At 32.1% G+C, this 22,666-nt stretch overlaps 1 protein-coding gene across 1 annotated transcript; it reads right to left on the bottom strand.

Annotated features, from left to right (window-relative positions):
• Window positions 1-296: 296 nt before the first annotated feature.
• Window positions 297-14,669, bottom strand: LOC133188845 (uncharacterized). Its single transcript, XM_061324328.1, has 7 exons — window positions 14,514-14,669; window positions 13,873-13,963; window positions 13,395-13,528; window positions 12,718-12,796; window positions 2,561-2,640; window positions 2,044-2,170; window positions 297-356 (listed from the first exon to the last, which is right to left on the bottom strand). The coding sequence occupies exons 1-7, from the start codon at window positions 14,663-14,665 to the stop codon at window positions 297-299; spliced, it is 723 nt and encodes a 240-aa protein (XP_061180312.1). The 5' UTR covers window positions 14,666-14,669.
• Window positions 14,670-22,666: the final 7,997 nt, after the last annotated feature.

Below are 22,666 nucleotides of genomic sequence, written 5' to 3'. Positions count from 1 at the left end.
CTGTATATAAATTTCATGTTTTCTATTTCATAAGACGATAGGTTAATAATTACGACATTGCCCATGCATATATGCAATATGTTTTTACAATGAATTATCAGAGATCAGCAATAGTCTTTCATACGGATGTACCATAATAAAATCTGCACACATCATCAAAGGACGGAATTTTTTATTCTTAAATATATAACAGCAATAGGGTATAATCTTATAATAACTTGATTTTAATCATCATTTTCAGAGGGCTGAAAACAGAGTCCAGTTTTTACAACAGGGTGTTTATTTTCCCACAAGCTTCATATACTGTTGTATGATCCTTTCTTCCCTCCTCTTCTAATAATGAGAAATACACCATCCTAGAAAAAAAAAACCAATTTCAGTCTATAAAGATTCAACACATATAGAGAGTTTGAGGAGCATATGTTTATTAACATTTAAATATTAGAAAGAAGACAAAATAGTCCATGTTGATGAGGAATTCTAAATTTCGTGTATTTTAAGCAAAAGTTAAAATTCGATTTTGGAAATCCTGTTTTTTTATGCCCCCGGATCGAAAGATCCCGGGGGTATATTGTTTTTGTCCTGTCTGTCTGTTTATCTGTTTGTCTGTCTGTTGTCAACTTTAACCTTGCCCATAACTTTTGATTGGTTGGAGCTATGACTTTCATATTTCACATGTGTATTCCTTGTGACAAGACCTTTCTTTGGGTACCATCATATTTGACCTTTTGACCTTGACCTTGGAGTTTGACCCACTTTTGCAAAATTTTATGAGACTTTAACCTTGGCCATAACTTCTGAACAGTTGGTGCTTGGGGTTTCAAACTTCACATGTGTATTCTTTGTGACAAGGCCTTTCTTTGGATACCAACAACTTTGACCTTTTTACCTTGACCTTGGAGTTTGACCTACTTTTGAAAAACTTTAACCTTGGCCATAACTTTTGAACAATTGGTGCTTAGGGTTTCAAACTTCACATGTGTATTCCTTGTGACAAGACCTTCCTCTGGATATCAACCACTTTGACCCTTTGACCTTGACCTAGGAGTTTGACCTACTTTTGAAAAACTTTAACCTTGGCCATAACTTTTGAATGGTTGGACCTAGGGCTTTCATACTTCACATATGTAATCCTTGTGACAAGACCTTCTTTCGATACCAACCACTTTGACCCTTTGACCTTGACCAAGGAGTTTGACCTACTTTTGAAAAACTTTAACCTTGGCAATAACTTTTGAATGGTTGGTGCTAGGGCTTTCATACTTCACATATGTAATCCTTGTGACAAGATCTTCCTTTGGATACCAACCACTTTGACCTTGACCTTGACGTTTGACTTTTATTTAAAAAACTTTAACCTTCGCCATAACTTTTGAACAGTTGTATCTTGGTATTTCAAATTTCACAGGTGTATTCCTCGAGACAAGACCTTTCTTTGGGTATCAACATTTTTTATCTTTTGGCCAGGATTTTGACTTGCATTTGAAGAAACTTTAACCTTCGCCATAAGCTGCCATTCGGGGGCATCAGTGTTTCACAAACACATCTTGTTTTAATGATGTTTTAATTATTAATTTATTTTACCCATCAAACACCAATTAGAGCGAAAGGAACGGTTTTCTTTACTCATTTAAACTACTATTACATTATTTAAAAAAAAAAAAAAATATCTGCCTGATGAAGGGCATATCATACCAAGCAAGGAGTAAATTACAACACGATTGCATTGAAATAATATTTTATTGATGCAATAAAAATTCCAAATCATAATCATTATAAAGATATTGCATGTAGTTGAAAGCAACATTGAAAATTTTCACCCCAAGAAAACCTTTGTCAACTGAAGCACAGCAATCAACATTTTTAGGCACTTTTACACTGGAGGGCGTGGTCTCATCATTTACAAGGCAATATAATATTTTTTAACAATTGTTTCTCGACGAATCAGATTTAACTAATTCACATGTACATAAACGTATAATATTGTTTTGAACAAACTTTCCTCTACAAATCAGATATAGAAACAAATATTTAAATACCCACCTTAATTAGTCCCGGAAGTCCAAACCAGAAATTTGAATTAGGTATGGCATTTTTACCACTATTCTTCTTGACAAATATTTGAAATAATACTCCGCCAATCAAATAAACAACTAGTAGGCTAAAAAATCTATAACAGAAAACATTCTTATGTGAATGCACACACTTTGGCATTGTTTCCTGTATATTTTAGGCAATATATGTTTATGTGCATGTTATTTATATTGTGGGAATTAAGAAATATTGTTTAACGTACAGTACTCATGTATCAGAATGTTTAAATAACTGTTTCTTTAAACTCAGAGTAAAGGAAGTTTGAACACCTACATACGTATCTAATCTGCATACTTCAAGGTACAGATTTTTACTATCAAAATTCTCCTAGGAGTCTAGTGTACAAAGAAAACGCTGAAAATTTCCAGCGCACTAATTCACAATATGAATTAATGATCACTGATTATGATAAATTACTTGACTTATGCGTGAATTTTCCGAACAAGTAATTCCTATATAGACTTACATGATTATTAATATGGAACCTGCAGAAATTCCCGCACTCGCGGTCCTTGGGCATGCGTATTTACCTTTGAAAATCAATGCCTGAAAATCAAAGTAAGTATACAGTTGTTAAAGCCGCCGCATATTAAACATATTCTTAGCGAGGAAATATTTCTCATGATTTTTGTCTACTTTACTTTACAATTGCCTTAACAGCATCAGGTAATTAAAAAAAATAATGCAATTTTAATCATGGTAGACACAGTGCCTGGGAAGGTCAAGCAACAGGTGGGGTCAATGGCCCCACTAGCTGTTCATAAAATGATGGGGCCATTTTGAAATTTAAGGGGCCGAGGGGAAATAAATTGGGGCCATTCTAAAATAAATGATAGTATGATGCTATATGATAATGCATATATCTCTGACAACAAAATTTAGGAAAATTAAAAAGAGAGAGATTATTACGTCAGGCCAAAAACTCTCTCGGACGTTATCGTATAAGCGATACATTCTTAGTGTACCTCCGTTGCGTTTACTTGAGGAATTTTCAACGCAATGACTGCAGTGCTGTTTAAGGATTAATTGTGGGATTCTTACGAGATGCATAGTCAATCCGATAGCATGAACTAAGACAGAAATATATGTAGAGACAGTGTGAACCGACATTTTAGGTTAAAATAAAATAAATTCATGTTTTTAAACCCAGAAAGACCAGTGGGGGTACAACGTAAACAAATCGAAGTGGCATACCTTTCTCTCGTATAATGTATAGTGTGGTATTTTTGTGTGGAACGATTATTTGGGGGGTTTCACGATTTTTTCCTATGGTACACATGATGAATAAGTGCAATAAGTATAATTTGTGAAAAAAATGACCGACAAGCCCCGGGGTTGAATATCAGAATATCAAGGAGGGGGGGGGGGTCTTGTGGAACTTACAAAGTAATAAAACATGGAATCCGGGTCATTTCCCTCCAGTGTCTGTTCCGCCTAGGTCATTTCAACCCAGGTCATTTCTCTCCTAGGTCATTTCCCTCTCTTACCCGGGTCATTTCACTCCAAACATAAAAGTTATCGGTTTATCTATGGAAATGATTTTCGTGATCATGGTGGACAGACACGTTTTCGATGAGCTCGTGATTTCTTATGATTAGCAGTGTTTTAAGATGTCCAGTTCCATTTGAAAAGTGTGGAATTTACAATATAAATGGTACTAGTGTATGCTAGTCACTTTGCATTGTTATTATGGGAGGTTCAAGGAAGAAAAGAAAGAAGTCAAACAGTTCAGACGTCAGTGGCAGTGAGAACAGTTTATCGCCATTGGTCAGTAGCGTTATAAACGAAGTTAACAAAGTTTTGTATGGAGCGCCAGTAGAGACAATCAACACCACTGATCCCTGCGAGCCGGGAACCACAGAATCAGATACTATGACAGATGATATGGCTACATCCACCCCAAAAGCAGCATCGCAGAATCTGACGGAGCTAATCGATGTGTCAACTAAATTCGCAGTGCTTCAGAAACAAACTGAATCAACCAATAAAAAGCTAGACATTATAACAAGTAAGTTATCAAAATTAGACACCATTGAAGCAAAATTAGTAGAAATGGAGAGATCTGTTAAGAATTTAAATTCCAGAGTTGGGAGACTCGAAAACAAAAATCACGAAATTGAAGAATCGGTCAACTTTATGTCAGACAAGTTTGATAGTGAAAGTAGCCATATGGCAACATTAACGAAAGAGATTCAGTTGCAAATGAAAGATCAGGAGAAACAAATACTGGGTCTGCAATAACATATAACAAATATAAAAGAATTAAATGCAAAGGTCATGGAAAACGCCACAAAAGAAAAAAAAGAAACAATGCGGCACTCAAACATGATTGAAAACATGTCCAAAAATTTGGATCAAATGAGACGTGACGAGAAGGAAATGGAAGAGCGATTAGTGGATCTTCAGTATCGATCAATGAAGATGAACCTAATTTTTGAAAACCTGGGAGGTGAAGGTAGAGATGAAGATATTTACTACAGCTTAGATGTTTTCTAGCAAATGAATCAAACATACAGCACGATGTTCAGTTTGCAAATGTGCATAGATTTGGACGGCACTACAGAGGAAAAAATCGTCCGGTGGTCGCTAGATTTATATATCAGGAGGATCTTGATCTCTGTTTACAGCGAGCATCATTTCTAAGAGGGACGCCGTTCCGAGTCTACAGGCAGTACCCAGCATCAATGGCTGAAAGGCGACGCACTCTTATTCCAATCATGAATAAATTCTGGAACGATGGATCTCGAGTGAAACTTGTACGCGATCGTCTTTTTTTGACGGTGTACTCTATGATCCGAGTGATGATCAGTGGATGGAAGAACACACCGAGGAAGTCCAACCGATGGACGTTACGAGGGAGGCAAGGACTGAACGCGAGCTTACAGCTGGAAGCCGTCAGAGTAAATAGGATCACGCGGTCGCGGGATCGAACACAGACAACAGCGCAACTAATAGCCGCGGCCCCGAGACACTTAATGTGCTATCGTGGAACATTGGAAAGGGACTTAGAGTTAAACAGAAGGATAGTGATTTTTTATCTATTATCAATAGTGTAGATATAGCATGCTTAACTGAGTGTTAGATAACGGATGTCAACAGTGAAGAAATCAAGATATCTGGGTATGAGTCTTTAATTTTTCCAAGGAAGAAAGGTAAAGGAGGAGGATTAGTAATTTTTATGAAGCAAGAAATACATAAATATATAAGTGTGGAAGAAAATTTTTTAGATACCATTTTGGTTATACAACATACACATTGTAAAATTGAAAATAGACCAATTTTTCTGTTTTTCTGTTATATACCACCTGAGGGTAGTGTTTTTTATCGTAAAGAAGATATAGATTTATTTCAATGTATGTATGATCTAATTAGTAAATACACATCACTTGGATGTGTATTTTTGTCAGGCGATCTAAATGCTAGGTGTGGGCTAAAGGAAGACTTTATTGTAAATGATAATCTTTCTGAACATGTATCTGATGCAATACAACATTTGGTATCATATACTTCAGATATGTGTAATATTAATAGGAAAAGTCAGGACAGTTATATAAACCAGCACGGTAGAAAGTTTTTGAATTTATGTAAATCCACAGGTTTCCGAATTGTAAATGGTAGGCATTCCGGAGATTCTAAGGGAAGTATAACTTTCTACGGTGCCAATGGAGTCAGTTTAATTGACTACCTTATATGTCGACAGGAAACTATGCAGTATATCTTAGAATTTTCTTCTGGAATATTTAATACTTTATCTGATCATTCGCCTCTATTTTTCAAAATCAATTGCAATAATCTTCATGAAAGTACATATTCTTCTAACGACATGTCAACAAATCACTTTAGAGTAGAGTGGAAAAATGTAAGATGGAACGAGGACGAAAAAGACAGTATAAATCATGATCTAAGTAATAATGCAGAAACATTAATTAACATAGTAAATTGTCAGTTAAAAGACCAACAAGAAGTAGACAATTGTGTTAATAATCTGTGTAATGTTATAAATGAAATTGTTTTACCAAAATGTCAAACAAAACGGGAGCAATATACAAGTGAAAATTCACAAAATAAGCATAAATCTAGAAGAGATGATAAACCTTGGTTTAGTGATGTATGTAAAAAGAAATATTTGGACTATAAAAACGCTTTGCATATTTTTAATGTAAATAAATCAACGGAAAACAGAAACAAACTATTGCAGGTAAAATCAATTTATAAAACACTCGAAAGAAAACTTAAAAGAGCTTATAAATGTCAAGAAGGTAATATGATACAATCGTTAAGAAAAACCAATCCACGAAAATTCTACAAACATTTTTCAAAAAGGAAAATCAAATGTCCTGCAACTGAAATAGGGTTGGAAAATTTTTATAACCATTTTAGGAATCTAACTCAGAATACAAACTCGGAGGAAGATCAATATAACCCAGATATTGATAATTTTATTGAACCTGTATTTGATGAATTGGATTATGAAATTTCTGTCGAGGAAATTAGACATTGTATACAAGATTTAAAAAGAAATGAGTTGTAGTGAGGATTTCATACTAAATGAACTATTTATAGACTGTAGTGAGACACTCATACCGGTTTTACATAAAATGTTTAATGCTATATTTATGTCTGGGTTTTTCCCACAATCTTGGTCAAAGGCTATAATTGTACCAGTATATAAAAAGGGAGACGTTAATGACACAAACAATTATAGGGGTATTTCCTTGGTTAGTTGTATGGGTAAACTTTTTACTTCTATTCTAAATCAACGACTACTGAAGTGGGATAAAGATATATCTGTCATAACAGATGCCCAATTTGGCTTTAGACATGGTTATGGGACTGTTGATGCAATTTTTGTATTACAATCATTGGTAAATAAGTTTCTACGTAAGAAGGGTAGGAGATTATACTGCTGTTTCATAGACTATAAAAAAGCATTTGATTTTGTTAATAGGAGCAAATTATGGGCTAAGTTATGTAAGCTTGGAATACAGGGTAAATTATTGAAGATAATTAAATCTCTTTACGAAAATATCAAATCGTGCGTAAAATATGATGGTGTCCTTTCCGAATATTTTGGAAGTCAAGTTGGACTCTTTCAAGGTGAAATTTTATCCCCAATATTATACTCTTTTTATGTAAACGATTTTGAAATGCATTTGTTGAGCGAGAACTGTCCATCGATTGAAATTAATCTAATTAATATATTCCTTATTATGTATGCTGATGACACTGTTATATTAGCAGAAACACCCGAAGCTTTACAAGAAATACTTAACTCTTTGCACAATTATTGTAAGAAATGGAATCTTACTGTAAATACAGATAAAACTAAAATAATGGTTTTTAGAAATGGAGGAAAAATAAAAGAAAATGAGAAGTGGTTCCATGACAAAAATGAATTAGAAATAGTAAATGAGTTTAATTATCTTGGATTATTATTAAATTATAACGGTAAATTTACTAAAGCACAACAGAAGCTGGCAGAACAGGGGAGAAAAGCTCTTTTTAGTGTTCAAAGTAAACTTTATGATTATTACTTTAATACTCAAACAAAATGCTCCGTTTTCGACACTTACGTCAATAGTATACTTTCGTATGCTTCCGAAGTATGGGGTTTAAACAAAGGAATTGATATAGAAAAAGTTCATGTACTGTTCTGTAAAAAAATTTTAGGGTTAAAAAAGAATGCTAGTAATAAGCTTCTTTATCTTGAACTAGGTAGATTTCCCTGCCATATTTTAAGAAAAATAAAAATTATGAAATATTGGTTAAAGCTGAGAAAAACAGAAAATTGTATTCTGAAGACGTGTTATGAAGAAATGGTACAGGAAAATGATGAATGGATTGTAAACATTAAAACAGAACTAGATAAATTAGGATTAAACTTCTTGATGCATACATATTATGATGAAAAATATGCATTTAAACTTATTGAACAAAGAATGAAAGATATTTACATTCAAGAAATAAGAGCAGAAATTAACATTATGCCCAAAGCTAATTTATACAAATATCTTACAGAAACACATTGCCTTCAATATTACCTAAACAAGCCTTTAAGTGTTAAAAATCGAGAAATAATTTCAAAATTTAGGATGTCTGATCACAATTTATATATTGAAAGGGGTAGATACACGAATACTAGTAGAAATGATAGAAAATGCATATTATGTAATCAGGATGAAATAGAAGATGAATTTCACTTTATTTTACAGTGCCCAACATATGAAAATATAAGAAAGAAATATATTAAAAGATATTATTATCAAAATAGTAGTGTATATAAATTAATACAACTATTTAGCGCTCGAAATGTAAAGGAATTAAGGGGTCTTGGAAATTTTTTAAGAGAAGCAAGTCATATACGGGAAAATAAATTAGAACTACACGTATAATATTAATTTTTTAAGAGTGATTTACTATGTCACAACAATATATATATATATATATATATATATATATATATATATATATATATATATATATATATATATATATATATATATATATATATATATATATATATATATATATATATGTAAACATTTAATCTCAATGTCACTTTAAATTGTGTGAATATATTGTAATATATATTATATATATTCTCTTCTTTAGCCATGTCAATTATGTATATACTATATGTAATTACATGCATGTAATATTGTATCTCTGATGTATCTGTTGATACAAGGAATAAAAGAAATGAACTGAACTGAACAATAAATGTATAAATGTGATAGGATTTTTTAAAGTAATTTAATTATTTATTTCCAATTTTAAATTCTATTTGAATTATTAAACTATTAGTATTCTCATACTAGCCCAACTTATACTAATACAATTATTATTTAAAAAATAATTATTTAAATCTGTAAACATTTGTGGGTTAATTAATTCTTATTTAATTACTCTTGTTTAATGATTGATCAAATAAAATGTGAACGCAGTAATACAAGTCTTTTTACAAGTACAGTAACCAGATGAAATCCCGTGCAAGCCCGGGGAATTGAATTTCATAACCGCTGACTGATCATTTCAAATAATATATAATTATCTTAAGTTTCTTCTGACAATTAATTACAGGCGTATAGCAGGAAGAAACAAAATCCCGCAGTTAGTTTAGGAACTAACTTAAAAACTATCAATTTCATTGACGTTTTCTTTTTACGTGCGACTCTATTTTGATACTACTATGTCATTACTGTCATACTTTGGGAACTCTGTTTTCATTTCCATAAGAGGTTAAAGAATCGGATATGCACATATTTGGGGGTAAAAAAGCCTTTCCACCCCCCCCCCCCCAGTATTTAATATTTCAAAAGATTGTATGTAGAAAAACCACTGAAATGTATTGGTTAAAGCATACTTAATTTTTAAAAGCTTTAGTAAAAAATGTGAAAACCTAGAATATAGCACTTTTCTTCTTTATGTTAACAATAATTTATCCATCAATTGACTTTTTTTCTTCTTCTAATTTTAGCAAGTTTATTACTATATTTAAATTGTACTTCGTATTCGTTTCCATTATGCTCTTAATGGCGAATATGCACTAGTACTACTATCAAGACTCCGATCAGATATTCATATAAAGGATTTGCACATCTTAATTTGTAATCAATAATCAAAACTTATTCACTCTATATTAGTTAAAACGAATTTTGATCGAATAATTCATTAATGACGTTTTATCAAATATTTAAACGATTGTTTTTTGTTAGTTTCATGAAAATGAATTTGTATGAACTCTGTTGCAGGCGTTTCGGAGTTTATCTGCAAAATTTATTATGTAGTTTATAAGTATAGATTTTATAGAATTTAAAGTCTATTTATGTTTTATTTATTTATTTATTTATTTTTGAAGACTTAACAATATCGATTATAAAAATATTTAAAAAAAACAAAACAAAACAAAACAAAACAAAACAAAAAAACAGTACCCGATATATAATCTTTGTTCTCTTTGCTTTATCTTTTTATTGCTTTTATCAAGAATATGTAATGTAAAAATGCTAATTTTTAAGTTGTTGTCTATCAGATTTATGACACATTATACGAAGGCAATAAATTATACATGTATACATGCTGTGAGCATATGTTTATGTGTGAATTTTCAATTGCTTTAATTCATTATCAAGATCGAGAATCCATTGTTATTGATTATCCATTTTGGAAAGGAACATTAAGCAGTTATATTTTTTTTGAAATAGAAAAAGACATAAAATTGCAAAATTTAAGGAAACTTGCTAGTTTTGAATTCTAAACATTTCCCGATCAAAATCAAACTGATCCCGACTGGAGTTAAATAATGTAAACATGTTTATTTGTATTCACAAATACACTAGATTGCTTTGTTTTAATATCGTGTGAAAATTGACTGAACTTAAAAAGTGAATTATTTTTCTGCGGTTAATGCATCAGTAATGTGATTTTCTTTTTTTTATGTTGCTTCAATTTTTATCAGAATTGGTGCAAATGTGAAAATAAAGGACTTTTCACAAAGATATATACATGCAGTACATTTATTTCATATACGAAGCGTTTGATTCATAATCAATGAGTTTTTTTTTTCAAAAATAAAGCTTCAAATAGTTCTTGTATTTTTTTTTTCAACAGTCTCACCTACTTTAAATGGCGTTCATGTTATAGACATACCTTCAGTATTGTAACGCGACGCATCCGAACTAAATTAATATATTTCCACAGATCATCAATTCTTTTGGCGATATGCAAATAAAGATATTATCATAACATTTGACAATTAAATAGCCATGGTTTCTAGTATTAATTTATCTGGGGCTGAGTATTAGGATGAAATAATTACAACAGTGTTTTCTTATAGGTTAGTTTGGGCAAACTGAGTACACGTGTAAATCAATTTTTAAAACTGATAAACCGTTTAACTGCTTCTACAATTTATTTCAGTTAATATATTGTAGTCAAGTGTATAACTCTAGAGGCTACTAAATGAATGTTATTTACACTTTTAATATGTGAATATATGTATTTCTATATCTTTTTAATTAGCAAACTATTGTGTTTGAGTTTTTTCTTTTTATGTGTCTTCATTTCCTAGTTTAAAAAAGTTTTACAAAGTGATAACTTAAACAAAAATAAGTATTTGTATTTCCATTTTGTTATTACATTAAATAAACCCTTTTTCTAACAACAATAATTAAATTATTTACATTTGCGGCAGATCTTTTTTTTTTTAAAGCTTTTCGAAATAAACCGATTAAAGTAATTTCTCAAATATATATAATTAATTGATAGTGCCGATTTTGATTTATTTATTAGAATGTCTTGTAAATCTAAGTGCTAATCTATAAACACACAATTTTATTATATATGGAGCCGGTTAAATGATTATTATGATAAAATTTATTTACTCTTAAAATTTTTCATTCAAAATATGGTTTTCATGGACGAGAAAGCCCTCTAAAAGGCAAAAGTCTGGCAAATGTTTTCATCAGTGTTATGAATTTTATTTGAAAAGACATGAATCCAAGAACACAGACGGGCAGGGAGTGAAATGACCCAGGTAGGAGAGTGAAATGACCTGCCATGAAATGACCTACCGTGAAATGGTATTGGAGAAAAATAACCTAGGAGAGAAAGGGTTTTAGAGAGAACTGACCTGACACCAAAACATGCATACCCGCATTTTGCGGGGGGCGCCGCATGGCGCTGCGCACCATTATTTCATTGCGCCATTTTTCGACAGTATGCGCATATGGCGCATGGCGCGGCCTCTTACCAGGCCCTGTTAAGACAAGGTTTGAAATATCTATCATAGTATAATGACAAGACGTGCAAGATCCATAACGCTCATCAATTTCTCATTGGTCTTGATAAGATCTTAAAAGCGATTTCCTTTTCATTATGTATAATTTCCATACTTTCTGTAGTCCCTCCCTTGCAAATTGCCCCAGGGGCAATGACTTCAACAAACGTGAAAGTACATTCGCAGAGGAAAAGGTAGGGGGTATGATATCAATGCGATTAAATGCATTTGTAGTCCTTTTGATCTTCTTTATTAAAAAGGTCTTCTCTATCTATCGGAATAAAATATTTGACTCTTATTATTGTCTTAATCTAATCTTGAGAAAATGAATTAATGTTTTGTCAAGCTTTGAACTTCGTACTCAACGCCATCCTATCTCTAGGTGCTAAATCCCTTAGTGGGTGTTTCAAAGAAATTTGAATCTACATTATAGAGGAATGCTTGTTTACTTAATGAATATGCCTAACTTCTGTTCTTTAGAATTTTTACGAAGATTTTTCCAATTAAAATTTTCATTTTGCTGAAGCCCCACGTTTGCCCCAGGAGCTACGAGATCTTAATTAACTTGAATCTTCACTATGTATTGATTTTTTTATACGCAAATTCCAAATTTCAAGAGAAGAAAAACCCTTAATTTATCCAAAATGCTATGTGGCACGTTGGAATGAAATCGGCCCACTGTGCACGTGTATGAATCTTGAGAAGACGAAATATAAAATGTAAACGACGGCAGGCGACTGGTAGTTATGGACAAACCTTGATTAGAAAGGCGAGAAATTAGTTATGCTCTTGCGTCTCTGTAAAATGTCTTGATCTCTTTTAAAGAAAATAAATTATATAAGTACATAAGTTCCTTGAACAGCCTCTCCTATTGGCTGGAACATATCTGGACCTTGGTCACAGTATAGGTAGAGGGTTGTCGTTCTGAAATATATAAAGATTTCCTGATTGTTTTTGTTCATTGTGTAATGGTTTTATTATACACTGTAGCTTAAGATATCACTACATAATCTTGCTAAGCATATCCAAGTTCCAAGTTGAGAGAAAAAGAATCTACTTTTATAATTTTAATACATGACTAAACATGGCAATATAAATTTGTGGTACATGTATCTCTGAATTTAAAAAAAAAACATGCGGATAGCAAACAACTTAAATTCTGTATCAAGTTTTCCACAGGTCAATAGTCATATCCCGTTATAAAACTGAATGGTCACTGAAATGTCCGGAAAGATGACTGAATGACAGAGCTCTGGCATTAAGTCACCTTTCACTGAACTTTTAGTCACCTTTCAGATACTAGTAACTGAATGGCAGAGTTCTATCCATGATATCCTCCTGTATTAACATGTACATTAATTTCTACACCGCAAGATATTTCTTTCATTTCAACATTAACTTTATAACAATCACTTGATTTAGTTAATTTGAAGGCATTTTTTTTTTTCATATTTAAGAAATCTTTATGATACTTAAACCACTGTCTATTATATGAAAATAGGACATCATGACCTCAAATTACCTGACGTCATTGCTTTTCACATAGCTTTCTGCACTGTAAGTTATAGTGTACACACTGTTCGCATCATCGTATCCGAAAACAGCACTGTCTTGAGTGCCACAGTTATATTGGAGGCCTGAATGTGTCTGACATACCTAGAGAGGAAATTTTAAGGTTAATATGAACTTTACAATTTTAATTTCAGTTACTTTGAGACTGTTCGAAACAAACGTCACAGCACATTTTTAGTCATAAAATACCACTTGATCAATCATTTAAGTATTTATTAATTTTGAAAGATATGATTAAGGTTAAAATGCAGACAATGGAAAGATAAACTGAAAACAATATATTTCTGATATATGAATTGATAATTTAAAGAAAACTGTATAGAGAAGTTGATCAAATTAAATAAGTTTGGAAAAATTGCTACAGAAGCAAATAAAACTCAGAGTTTATTGCTAAAATTAAATGTTATTCAAAAACGTTGCCACAATACCGCTGCATTAGTACATCCTCCTTCGGAAAATGGTTTGCAAGGATTCCACGAATATTGATCCACTCCACCACTGTCGAGAACATCGAGAAATCTGAAAACAAAATGCGACACTCAGGGCACGTCTGGTGCTAGTAAAAACCGCATACTCACCCGAATATATGTATATTTGCAGTTTTTTTTCGCAGAACATTTATGCACTCCTGAAAAGAGTTACAGGTCTTACATACAGACTGATGTAGTAAGAAAAATAATCCTTATACACAACTTCAATCTCCTTATTTCTATAGGTGCTGATAATTAAAAGTTAGCCTGCACATTGTAATCAGGATTTCAAATAAACTTAATAATTTCATTTTGACAACGAGGAGTTAGGAATACATGCACTAATATTTAGCGACTTTCTTTTTTAACATTTATGTACTTTTTTAAACAAACTGAATTATCGTATACAGTGTCTATTCTGAATTTGCAAATTAAAGATAAACTATTAATTTAATATAAAATATCTTTTTATGCATGAGAAAATTAAAAAAAAAATATCAAATTGAATTGTGCATAGTTTAATAGATAAATAGATTAAAATAATTGGCTATCATAAATCTCAAGTCTATACGAAGAAATAAATTCACAATTTTACTTACGCGGGTCCGCTTGATTTCGCCAATGGATCCAAGTCTATGACTTTTCCATCATCCAATTTACATTTACAAGAATTCACTTTCTTACAAGTCTTTTGTGCAGATATGTAACATAGGAGTTTGAATAAAGTGAAAAATATCACCAGGATTTTCATGGTTGCTAATGACTTGTTAACCGTTAGGGTTTATCTTATCCACTTACTCACACATTTCATTAAATTTCGTTGTCTATCAGTCATATGCATTAGTTAAGATAAACACTGTGTATTGATATGGTACAATACAGATAAATTTATTGACAGATCAGCGTAGGATGCATTTACATTGTTGATCCTGAGCATTTTTTTTTTTACATTTAAATTATTATTTATGATATCATTATCAGAGTGTGAATCGCTTAAAGTAGTGAGTTTTATTGTAATTATACTAACAGTTAGTTTAATGCTCCTGCATTAAAGTGGCTTAACTTTTGTTGTGTCCGTTCTTCATTCATGTTGTCATTCCCTCCTATCATAGCTCGTTTACAAGCTTCAATCTACTGTATCTCTATGTTTACATTTGTTTTGTATTTTTGGGGAGATGCTGCTACATGTAAGTGACGGTAAGCGCAATGTGTTTTCCTCGAAAAAATCTTTCATTTAGAGCAAGATAGCAGATGTTTAGAAGTAATCTTTTTTTTAAAAGACTAAAGTCTTCTGTCCTTATAATATTCTTAAATTTCAACAAATTTATCAGGAAGTTTTATTGTTTAAAAGGTCAACCTTAATGATGAATTATTTATGAATATAATATCTTTTTTGATATTTGGGTAGAGAATTTACACGTTTGTAACCTGTGAAAGAATTTGAAGGCTTATTTGTTACTTGTCCCCTTTCCATCATTATATATATATATATATATATATATATATATATATATATATATATATATATATATATATATATATATATATATATATATACTTACTTACTCAAAAGTTAGGGACCATCACTCTTTCTGTGAAATTTCTTTAAACTTTTCATTCTCTTAGACCAATCCAATTAATTGTTTAATTTTTGTTTTTAAATCTGAGTAGATCTAAACTCTCCTTTGTCAATGCATGTTTCGAAATCATCTGATAACTTATCTGTTTTATGCAAATGATAGTTTTTCAATGAAAAGAATACAAGTCAAAAAATGTAGAATTTAAAGTTTCACTTTAATTTGTTGCGGACAAAAATTGCTAGCAATAAGCATGTTTAACTTTACTGGGTGAATTAAAAAAAAAATGACCAAATGCATATTTATCAACCCACACTTAAAATACAGGCAATGAAAATAGATTTCTATGTCTCAGCATATGTCTTTAGATAGTGTCTAAATACCTGCCAAATATCTCGTTGATATCTCAATTAACAAAAAAGTTATGCCCAAAAATGATGCTAAAATTGTCGGGATTGCAACTACTTTTTGTGACATTTTGAAATTTCAATATTATTTGGAGATCTGTGAAATAAAAAATAATGCTTCATGTTGAAAATAAAGACTTTCCTGAAAATATTCAAAGTATTGAGCTTTAAATGTGGACTGTTGAAACTTTTGTTTAATCAAGTTTTGGTCATGGCTGATGTTTAAAAAAATGTTATACCATGTCAGGAGTGCAACAGAAAAAATGTAGTGTTGCCAAAAAACATCGATTGTAAAATTCTGATAGAAAATTAAGACAAAAAAGAATTTTGGAAGTGTAAAATAATAACTGATATACATTTTAAAACTTAAAAATATTATATAAATCACAAGCAGTATTAATGAGAGTCAAGTATATGTGCATACCCAAAAATGTCAGGAGTGCAACATTTGATGTTTTGCTTCCAAGCATGAAAAAACTATTATCATTATATGATTTTCTGATTTTTATTTTGGAAAATAAAGACACGAAGAACATTTTTACCAAATAGATTTATCAATTACAGGATCTGTCTGTGCTTCAGATCCATATTTCTACGGTCAGGAGTGCAACACATTTTTTAAAGATTCAAGTTCTGTGACGAAAAGACTTCTATTCATGCTTAGAAGTATTCATTAATTAATAATGATCTTTTTGTATAATTTAATGCTATATCATTGACAGTTTTATTATCAAAATCCTTCCTTTTTCAATTTTATCAATTCAGATGTGTTTTTATCTTTTTTGTGATTTTTTTAATGAACGTTAAAAATAAACACACTAAAACATTGTCATAAAATTCAAGTAATTCCTCCTCAACTTCACTGAAACAACAGAACAAGTTCTTATGTAATTTTCACTTCACAATTCAGGCCCCAATGCTTTTGGTCAGGAGTGCAACAAATATGTTAGAATTATAAATCATCCAATAAAAATAAAAATAAAGAAAAAATGATGAGTAGAATTTTTCTGGTGGGTTACTGTGTTTGTCCTCTAAAGGAAAATATGCTTTAAAATATATTTTATCTTCTAAATATACATTTAAGCTAGTTTTTTGGCATAAAATAGGGTATAATTCCAGATAAAATGCGAATTTTAAATACTTTCATCTGTTTTAACTATGAAGTATTGGACTATAAGTATTGCACAATTTCATTACCACTTGATGTTGCCAACACTTTATGAATTTTTGTGTTCTATGGTTTTAATTTTAAACTTTACTGCAGTCAGGAGTGCAACAAAACTGCTTCATAATTACCGATGCTTTTTAACTATCTTTTCTAAAAAATAAGTTGAAAAAAAATGCTTGATACTATTTGATGTTCAAAACACTATGTCTATCAACAAATTACAGAAATTCTACAGTCAATTCAGGGTATAGTTTTCATCATATCACATATATTTTAAATACAATTTATATATATTACACTTTGCAAATAATCATGTTTTAAGGTCTTCAAAATATGAAAAACCTGCTGTAAACGATGAAAAATATCAACACGACAAATTGATTTACAAAGTAAGAATGGGTTATTGTGTGTTATAATTTTTAAAACAATGTTAAATAAAATACATATCAGATGTCAGGAGTGCAACACAATAATGAAACATAGGGTGACTTCAAAATCTAGCATTTTTTGTAAGAGAACTCGTATATAACAATTCTTTTTTGGCTTAGATTTAAAGAATTGACTTGAACGGACAAAAAAGTGAATTTGGGGGAATTTTATTGCTTCATATTTTTTTCATATTAAAACTTTTCAAACCAGAATTGAAAAAATAATGTAAAATAACAATCAAAAAGATTTTTTGTCACATGTACAAGACAAGATACTCATTCAAGGTCTAGATTTAATCATTTATACCCCTTTTACCATTTTGAAGCATAAAAAACTATAATTTCTTGTGATTATGTATTTTAGAAAGTCTTTTAAGGTGTAATGATATTTTCTTTTTTCAAAAGAAATTTCACTAATAAAAATTCTGAAACTTTTTAATCCAATTGTCTATTCTATTGCCACTTCAGGATTTTAAACTAGAATGCATTTGCGATATGATGATATAAGTGAAAAATATGTTATAAGTAGTTGAATTTTGCCAAAAAATTCAGTTTGGTGGTCATTTATTTTGAATTCACCCTACTTGAATTTAAAGAGTCATAAATTTCCAACACTTTATAAGCATAGACATTTAATAATGTGTATATCCACCACGACTTTTGTACAGTTTTTTACACGCCTTCTCATACTGTGGACAAGTCGTCTTAGGCGGTTTGGGGGGGGGGGGGACTGTCTCCATTCCTGAATTAACGCGTCTTTCAATTCCTGTAAGTTTTCACATCCTGGGGTCCTTTGATTAATTCTACGACCAAGGTATTCTCAAACATGTTCAATTGGGATCATATCTGGGGACATGGCGGGCCAGGGCATAGTTCCAATGGCTTCTTGGTGAAGATAGTCTTTAACTATTCGGGCCCGATGAGAATGAGGTCTAGCGTTGTCATCTATTAGTACAGGTCGATTACTAATGAATGATCATCGAAATGAGACACAAATAATTGGCTTAGTATGTTGTCCCTGTACTTTTGAGCAGTTAAGGTGCCATCAAGAATGTGCAGCTCCAGTTTACACCGCAAAGAGGAACATCCCCATACTGTTACACCGCCTATACCAAACGCTTTTGTCCCAATACATGTTGTTGTTTGTATGCAGAATTTGGGAGTCTCCATACCCGAACCCTACCGTCTACCGGGTACAGCAAAAATCGGCTTTCATCTAACCAATGTATTCTCTGCCACGACCGAATGTTCCACCTCCTATGCTGTCGTGCCCATAGTTATCTTGCTTCTTTGTGTCTCTGGGATAAGAGTGGACGTTTTATTGGCCGACATGATCGCATCCGTTTCTTGTTAAGCCTCCTGCTAACTGTGCTTCTGCTGATTCGAGCGTGGGTGTTCCATTTGCTTCTGTGTTGCAGTGTCAAAAGGACTCTGTTTAGCTAGTCGTTTTAGAAGACTATCTTCCCTCTCTGTAGTCTTTCGGGGTCTTCCAGATCTTTTAGCTTCTTCCACACCTCCAGTTTCTCTCCAGCGCTGTGCCAGACGCAAAATTACAGTGTGACTGACATTAAAGTGTTCGCCAACCCTTCTGTACGTCATTCCAGTTCTCACCATTCCAATGGCCTGCCAGCGTTCAGCATCCGAGTTTCCGACGAGGCATGGTTGCACAAAACTTATAACTTTTTTTCTTTCAGTTAAGCTCATGCGAACATGGATGTGAATACAATTGAAAACTGCCTTGTTCGAACAAGCATTGGTGGCCTTGAGGAAACCGGTTTTACAAGTATTTAAATGGAGATATCGATGTAATATAGACACAAATAATAAATAAACGTTTGATTGACTAGTAAATCTGAATATATTCAATCAAAATATTTTTTTAAATTTTATTTTCATATCAAAGAAGGTGGTCCTTAACTTTTGAGTAAGTGTATATATATTTTCCAACGAGAGAAACATTACACTACGTAATTGTCAAATTTTTGGGACACCCTGTCCTTCCCTGGGGATAAAGAAAAAGATTACAAAGAAAATCAGAATAAACAAAGGAAAATAAGAAAAAATTAGAAAACTTATACAACTAACACTAAAAAAAGAAAAAGCTGATATGAAATAATGCCGTCCCCTGTGTCCGGTCTTTGCGGTGTTCTCAGGTAAAGTGCGATTTCATAACTGAACGAAATTATTATCGCTAATTAATTACGGCAAATAAGGTAATCGTACAATCATGTATTCTTTTAAAATAGCGTAACTGTAAATAACGAGCGATAATTAAGGAAAATTAAAAAAAAAAAAAACAAAAAAAAAAAAAAACAAAAACAAAAAAAAAAAAACCGTTTTTGGAAGAATAAGAATTTTGAGCTTCTTTAAAGTTTTAGAATATAATTTTTTTTTTTCTTCGAATAAAATGAATTAAAAAAAGAGTCATATAAGCAAAATTGAATATAGTCTATTGTTTTGCGCCGATTTGGTAGTATTTCAGCCACATTTCGGAGGCTTATTTACATATAGCTAAGTTTATTAAAAAAAAATGAAGATGTGGATTAACTGTCAAGTTCACACTCTTTAGAGAGAACTATAGTTTTGTTTGTCAAATTCAGGAATAAGGTCTAGTTCACTTTCATCCCGGTGAAATAATTTAATTTGTTGATATCATTGGGACGGGATGACTTCAAATGACTTCTGCCTGTGAATACAGAACCTTTCTTTGCTTTTTCTTTGATATATCGGTCAATGTTGGGCTATGGGCAATAACAAATACTGTCATGTCCTCCCAATTTGTGGCCCTTGATGTTGAAATGTTCCCCAACTGGTTCATTGACTGTCTTGGTCTTAATGGTCGAACAGTGGTTATTGATTCTTCTGCAGAGATCTCCAGCTTCTCCGACATATTGTTTTTGACAAACCGTGCAGCTGATTGAATATATACAATTGTCTGTTTGACAGGACACAATTCCTAGTATTCTGTAGCTGCGGCCTGTAAGGGGGCTGTTAAAGATCTCTGTGTCAGGCCAAGAAAACAACTTCTGTCGGAACAAGTTTTGAAGCCCCTATTCGGTAATGGGTTGTTCAATCTGGCTCTAACAATCATATCCTTTAAATTCCTCGGTAGTCTATTGGCAGCCAATGGAGGTTCATAAAGATCGCTGGTATGAAGAATTGGCATGGTGTTTTTAAGAGAACAGCTGAGGTTCTTAAGGACGGGATGGTATAGCCATTGGATCCCTCTTGCTATTTTTGTTCTTCATAATATGAAAAGTTTTGTCTATCGTGTCTTTAAACCTCATCAACTCATCAATAGCCGTTTGAACGTTTTTCTGTTTGTAAACTCCCTTGCATAAATGGTACTTTTGGAGATTCTCTTTTCCAGGTACAAAGCTACTGCTGAGTTGGCATTACAGGTCAAAGTTCGTGTGATTTTAGTCCCCCGCTTTCCCTGATATTGGGGGATTTTAATTTCGGTCTGTCTGTCAGTCTGTCTAGCTGTCCGTCTAGCTGTATATATCTGTATGTCTGTAACACTTTCGTTCCCGCGCAATATCTCAAGTAGCCTTTGAGCTTTTGCAATGAAATTTTACATAGCAACTTTTTATGGCCTAAAAAGACCCCTATTGATTTGAGGTCAAAGGTCAAGGTCATTAATTAATAAATCTGTATGTTTTAACACTTTCGTTTCCGCGCGATATCCCAAAAAGCCTTTGAGCTTTTGCAATGAAGTTTTATATCACAACTCCCTATGGCCTAAGAAAGATCCCTATTAATTTTGAGGTCAAAAAGTCAAAGGTCAAGGTCGTAAATTCATAATTCTGTCTGCGTGTAACACTTTCATTTTCGGGCGATATCTCAAGAAGCTTTTGAGATTTAGCAATGAAATTTTATACCATAACTCCCTTTGGCCCCGCCCGCCCCTCTTAAAGTATCTCGCCCCATTTTTTTTCTTTATATTAGTCAATTGGAAAAGTGTTGGCATCGGTCACGCTCAAAGTTTTAGAAATACTCCCTGTTTATATTAAAAGTCGCGTGGCACTATTTTTAGCACAGGAGCATGTGGAGTTATTACATATAATACAGGTTGTCGGAGGACTCTATATTCTAATTACATCTATTAGACTGTTTAGTAAAGGCTAAATTAGACACCATGTGTTGTTTAAAATTTTGACAAAGAACGTGAATATGTATATGTGACCATGACCTTATGTTTGCTTTTGATTTGATTTAATATCAAGCGCCTCTTTGGTCTAGGGGTATGATTCTGAATTTTGAATGCGAGAGATCCCGAATTCAAATCACGGACAATCCCGTATTTTTTTTTTTTTTTTTTTTTTTTTTTTTTTTTGATTTTTTTTTTCGATTTACTAATGATAGTTTTCTAGTATTCAACATAATAAATGAAGAACTTATGACGTCTGGTGTGTACAAACCTTCTCATAAAATTATCATTACTGTGTGATAATTATTTTATACAAAAAGAATCTTCTGTACACATTTTAAAGAATAAGGTCCAACCCCCCCCCCCCCTTAGATCTGCGCGTGTTCTTTTTTTCTTAAGCGGGGGACACAAATTCTCTGAATTAGCTTGTTTTCTGTGCAATCAGGTGCAATCAGGCACACGTAGCTCATCATAAGTTGAACTCAGAGATAACTTCATAAAATTGCATGACAAAATTCACCTTTATCTCTGCAATACCTGTCGTGATCTTCTGTTTGTTCAAAGTAAGAGTACACATAATGCATCGTATGTATTTACTTGTGTGTCTAAAATCTTTCAAATACATGAGCAACCTATACGATATCGTCTTGTTCTACATGCATGACCTGAGCAGAGGTATGATAATTGAAACTGACCTAGGTTTCGGAGAGGTCGATTTCGTTGTAATATTGGCTTGTACATTTACTAATTAATATGAGTTGAAACACTAGTACTACACTGTATGATATTACAAGTACTATAATCGTACGCCTTAGAACTATACTTCCCGTGCCTTTCACTTTATTGTGATGTACATCAATTGTACGATGGCTGAATGGCTATCAAACACTCGAATTATAATAAGTAGTGTTATCTTCAAATTTTTCACTAGGACAATAGAAGCATGCAATGGAAAGAAAATGATAATAATTTGAACTTTCTTTAAATTGAATTGAGATATTCGTCAAATTTGTGAAAGTTAT

The sequence above is a fragment of the Saccostrea echinata genome, unplaced genomic scaffold (assembly GCF_033153115.1).
Source record: "Saccostrea echinata isolate AGI-Se365-2 ecotype Australia unplaced genomic scaffold, CSIRO_AGI_Sech_v1 ptg000016l, whole genome shotgun sequence".
Lineage (NCBI taxonomy): Eukaryota > Metazoa > Mollusca > Bivalvia > Ostreida > Ostreidae > Saccostrea > Saccostrea echinata.
Note: the sequence above shows the minus strand (reverse complement) of the source record. Positions and strands in the feature narration are given on the sequence as shown.

Excerpts from the sequence above, each read along its gene's own strand:
- LOC133188845 (XM_061324328.1), bottom strand. The coding sequence starts at position 14,665 with ATGAAAATCCTGGTGATATTTTTCACTTTATTCAAACTCCTATGTTAC. Across the intron at positions 13,964-14,513 it reads GCGAAATCAAGCGGACCCGC|ATTTCTCGATGTTCTCGACA; the intron begins GTAAGTAAAATT and ends TTTTGTTTTCAG. Across the intron at positions 2,171-2,560 it reads GGTTCCATATTAATAATCAT|ATTTTTTAGCCTACTAGTTG; the intron begins GTAAGTCTATAT and ends TTTCTGTTATAG.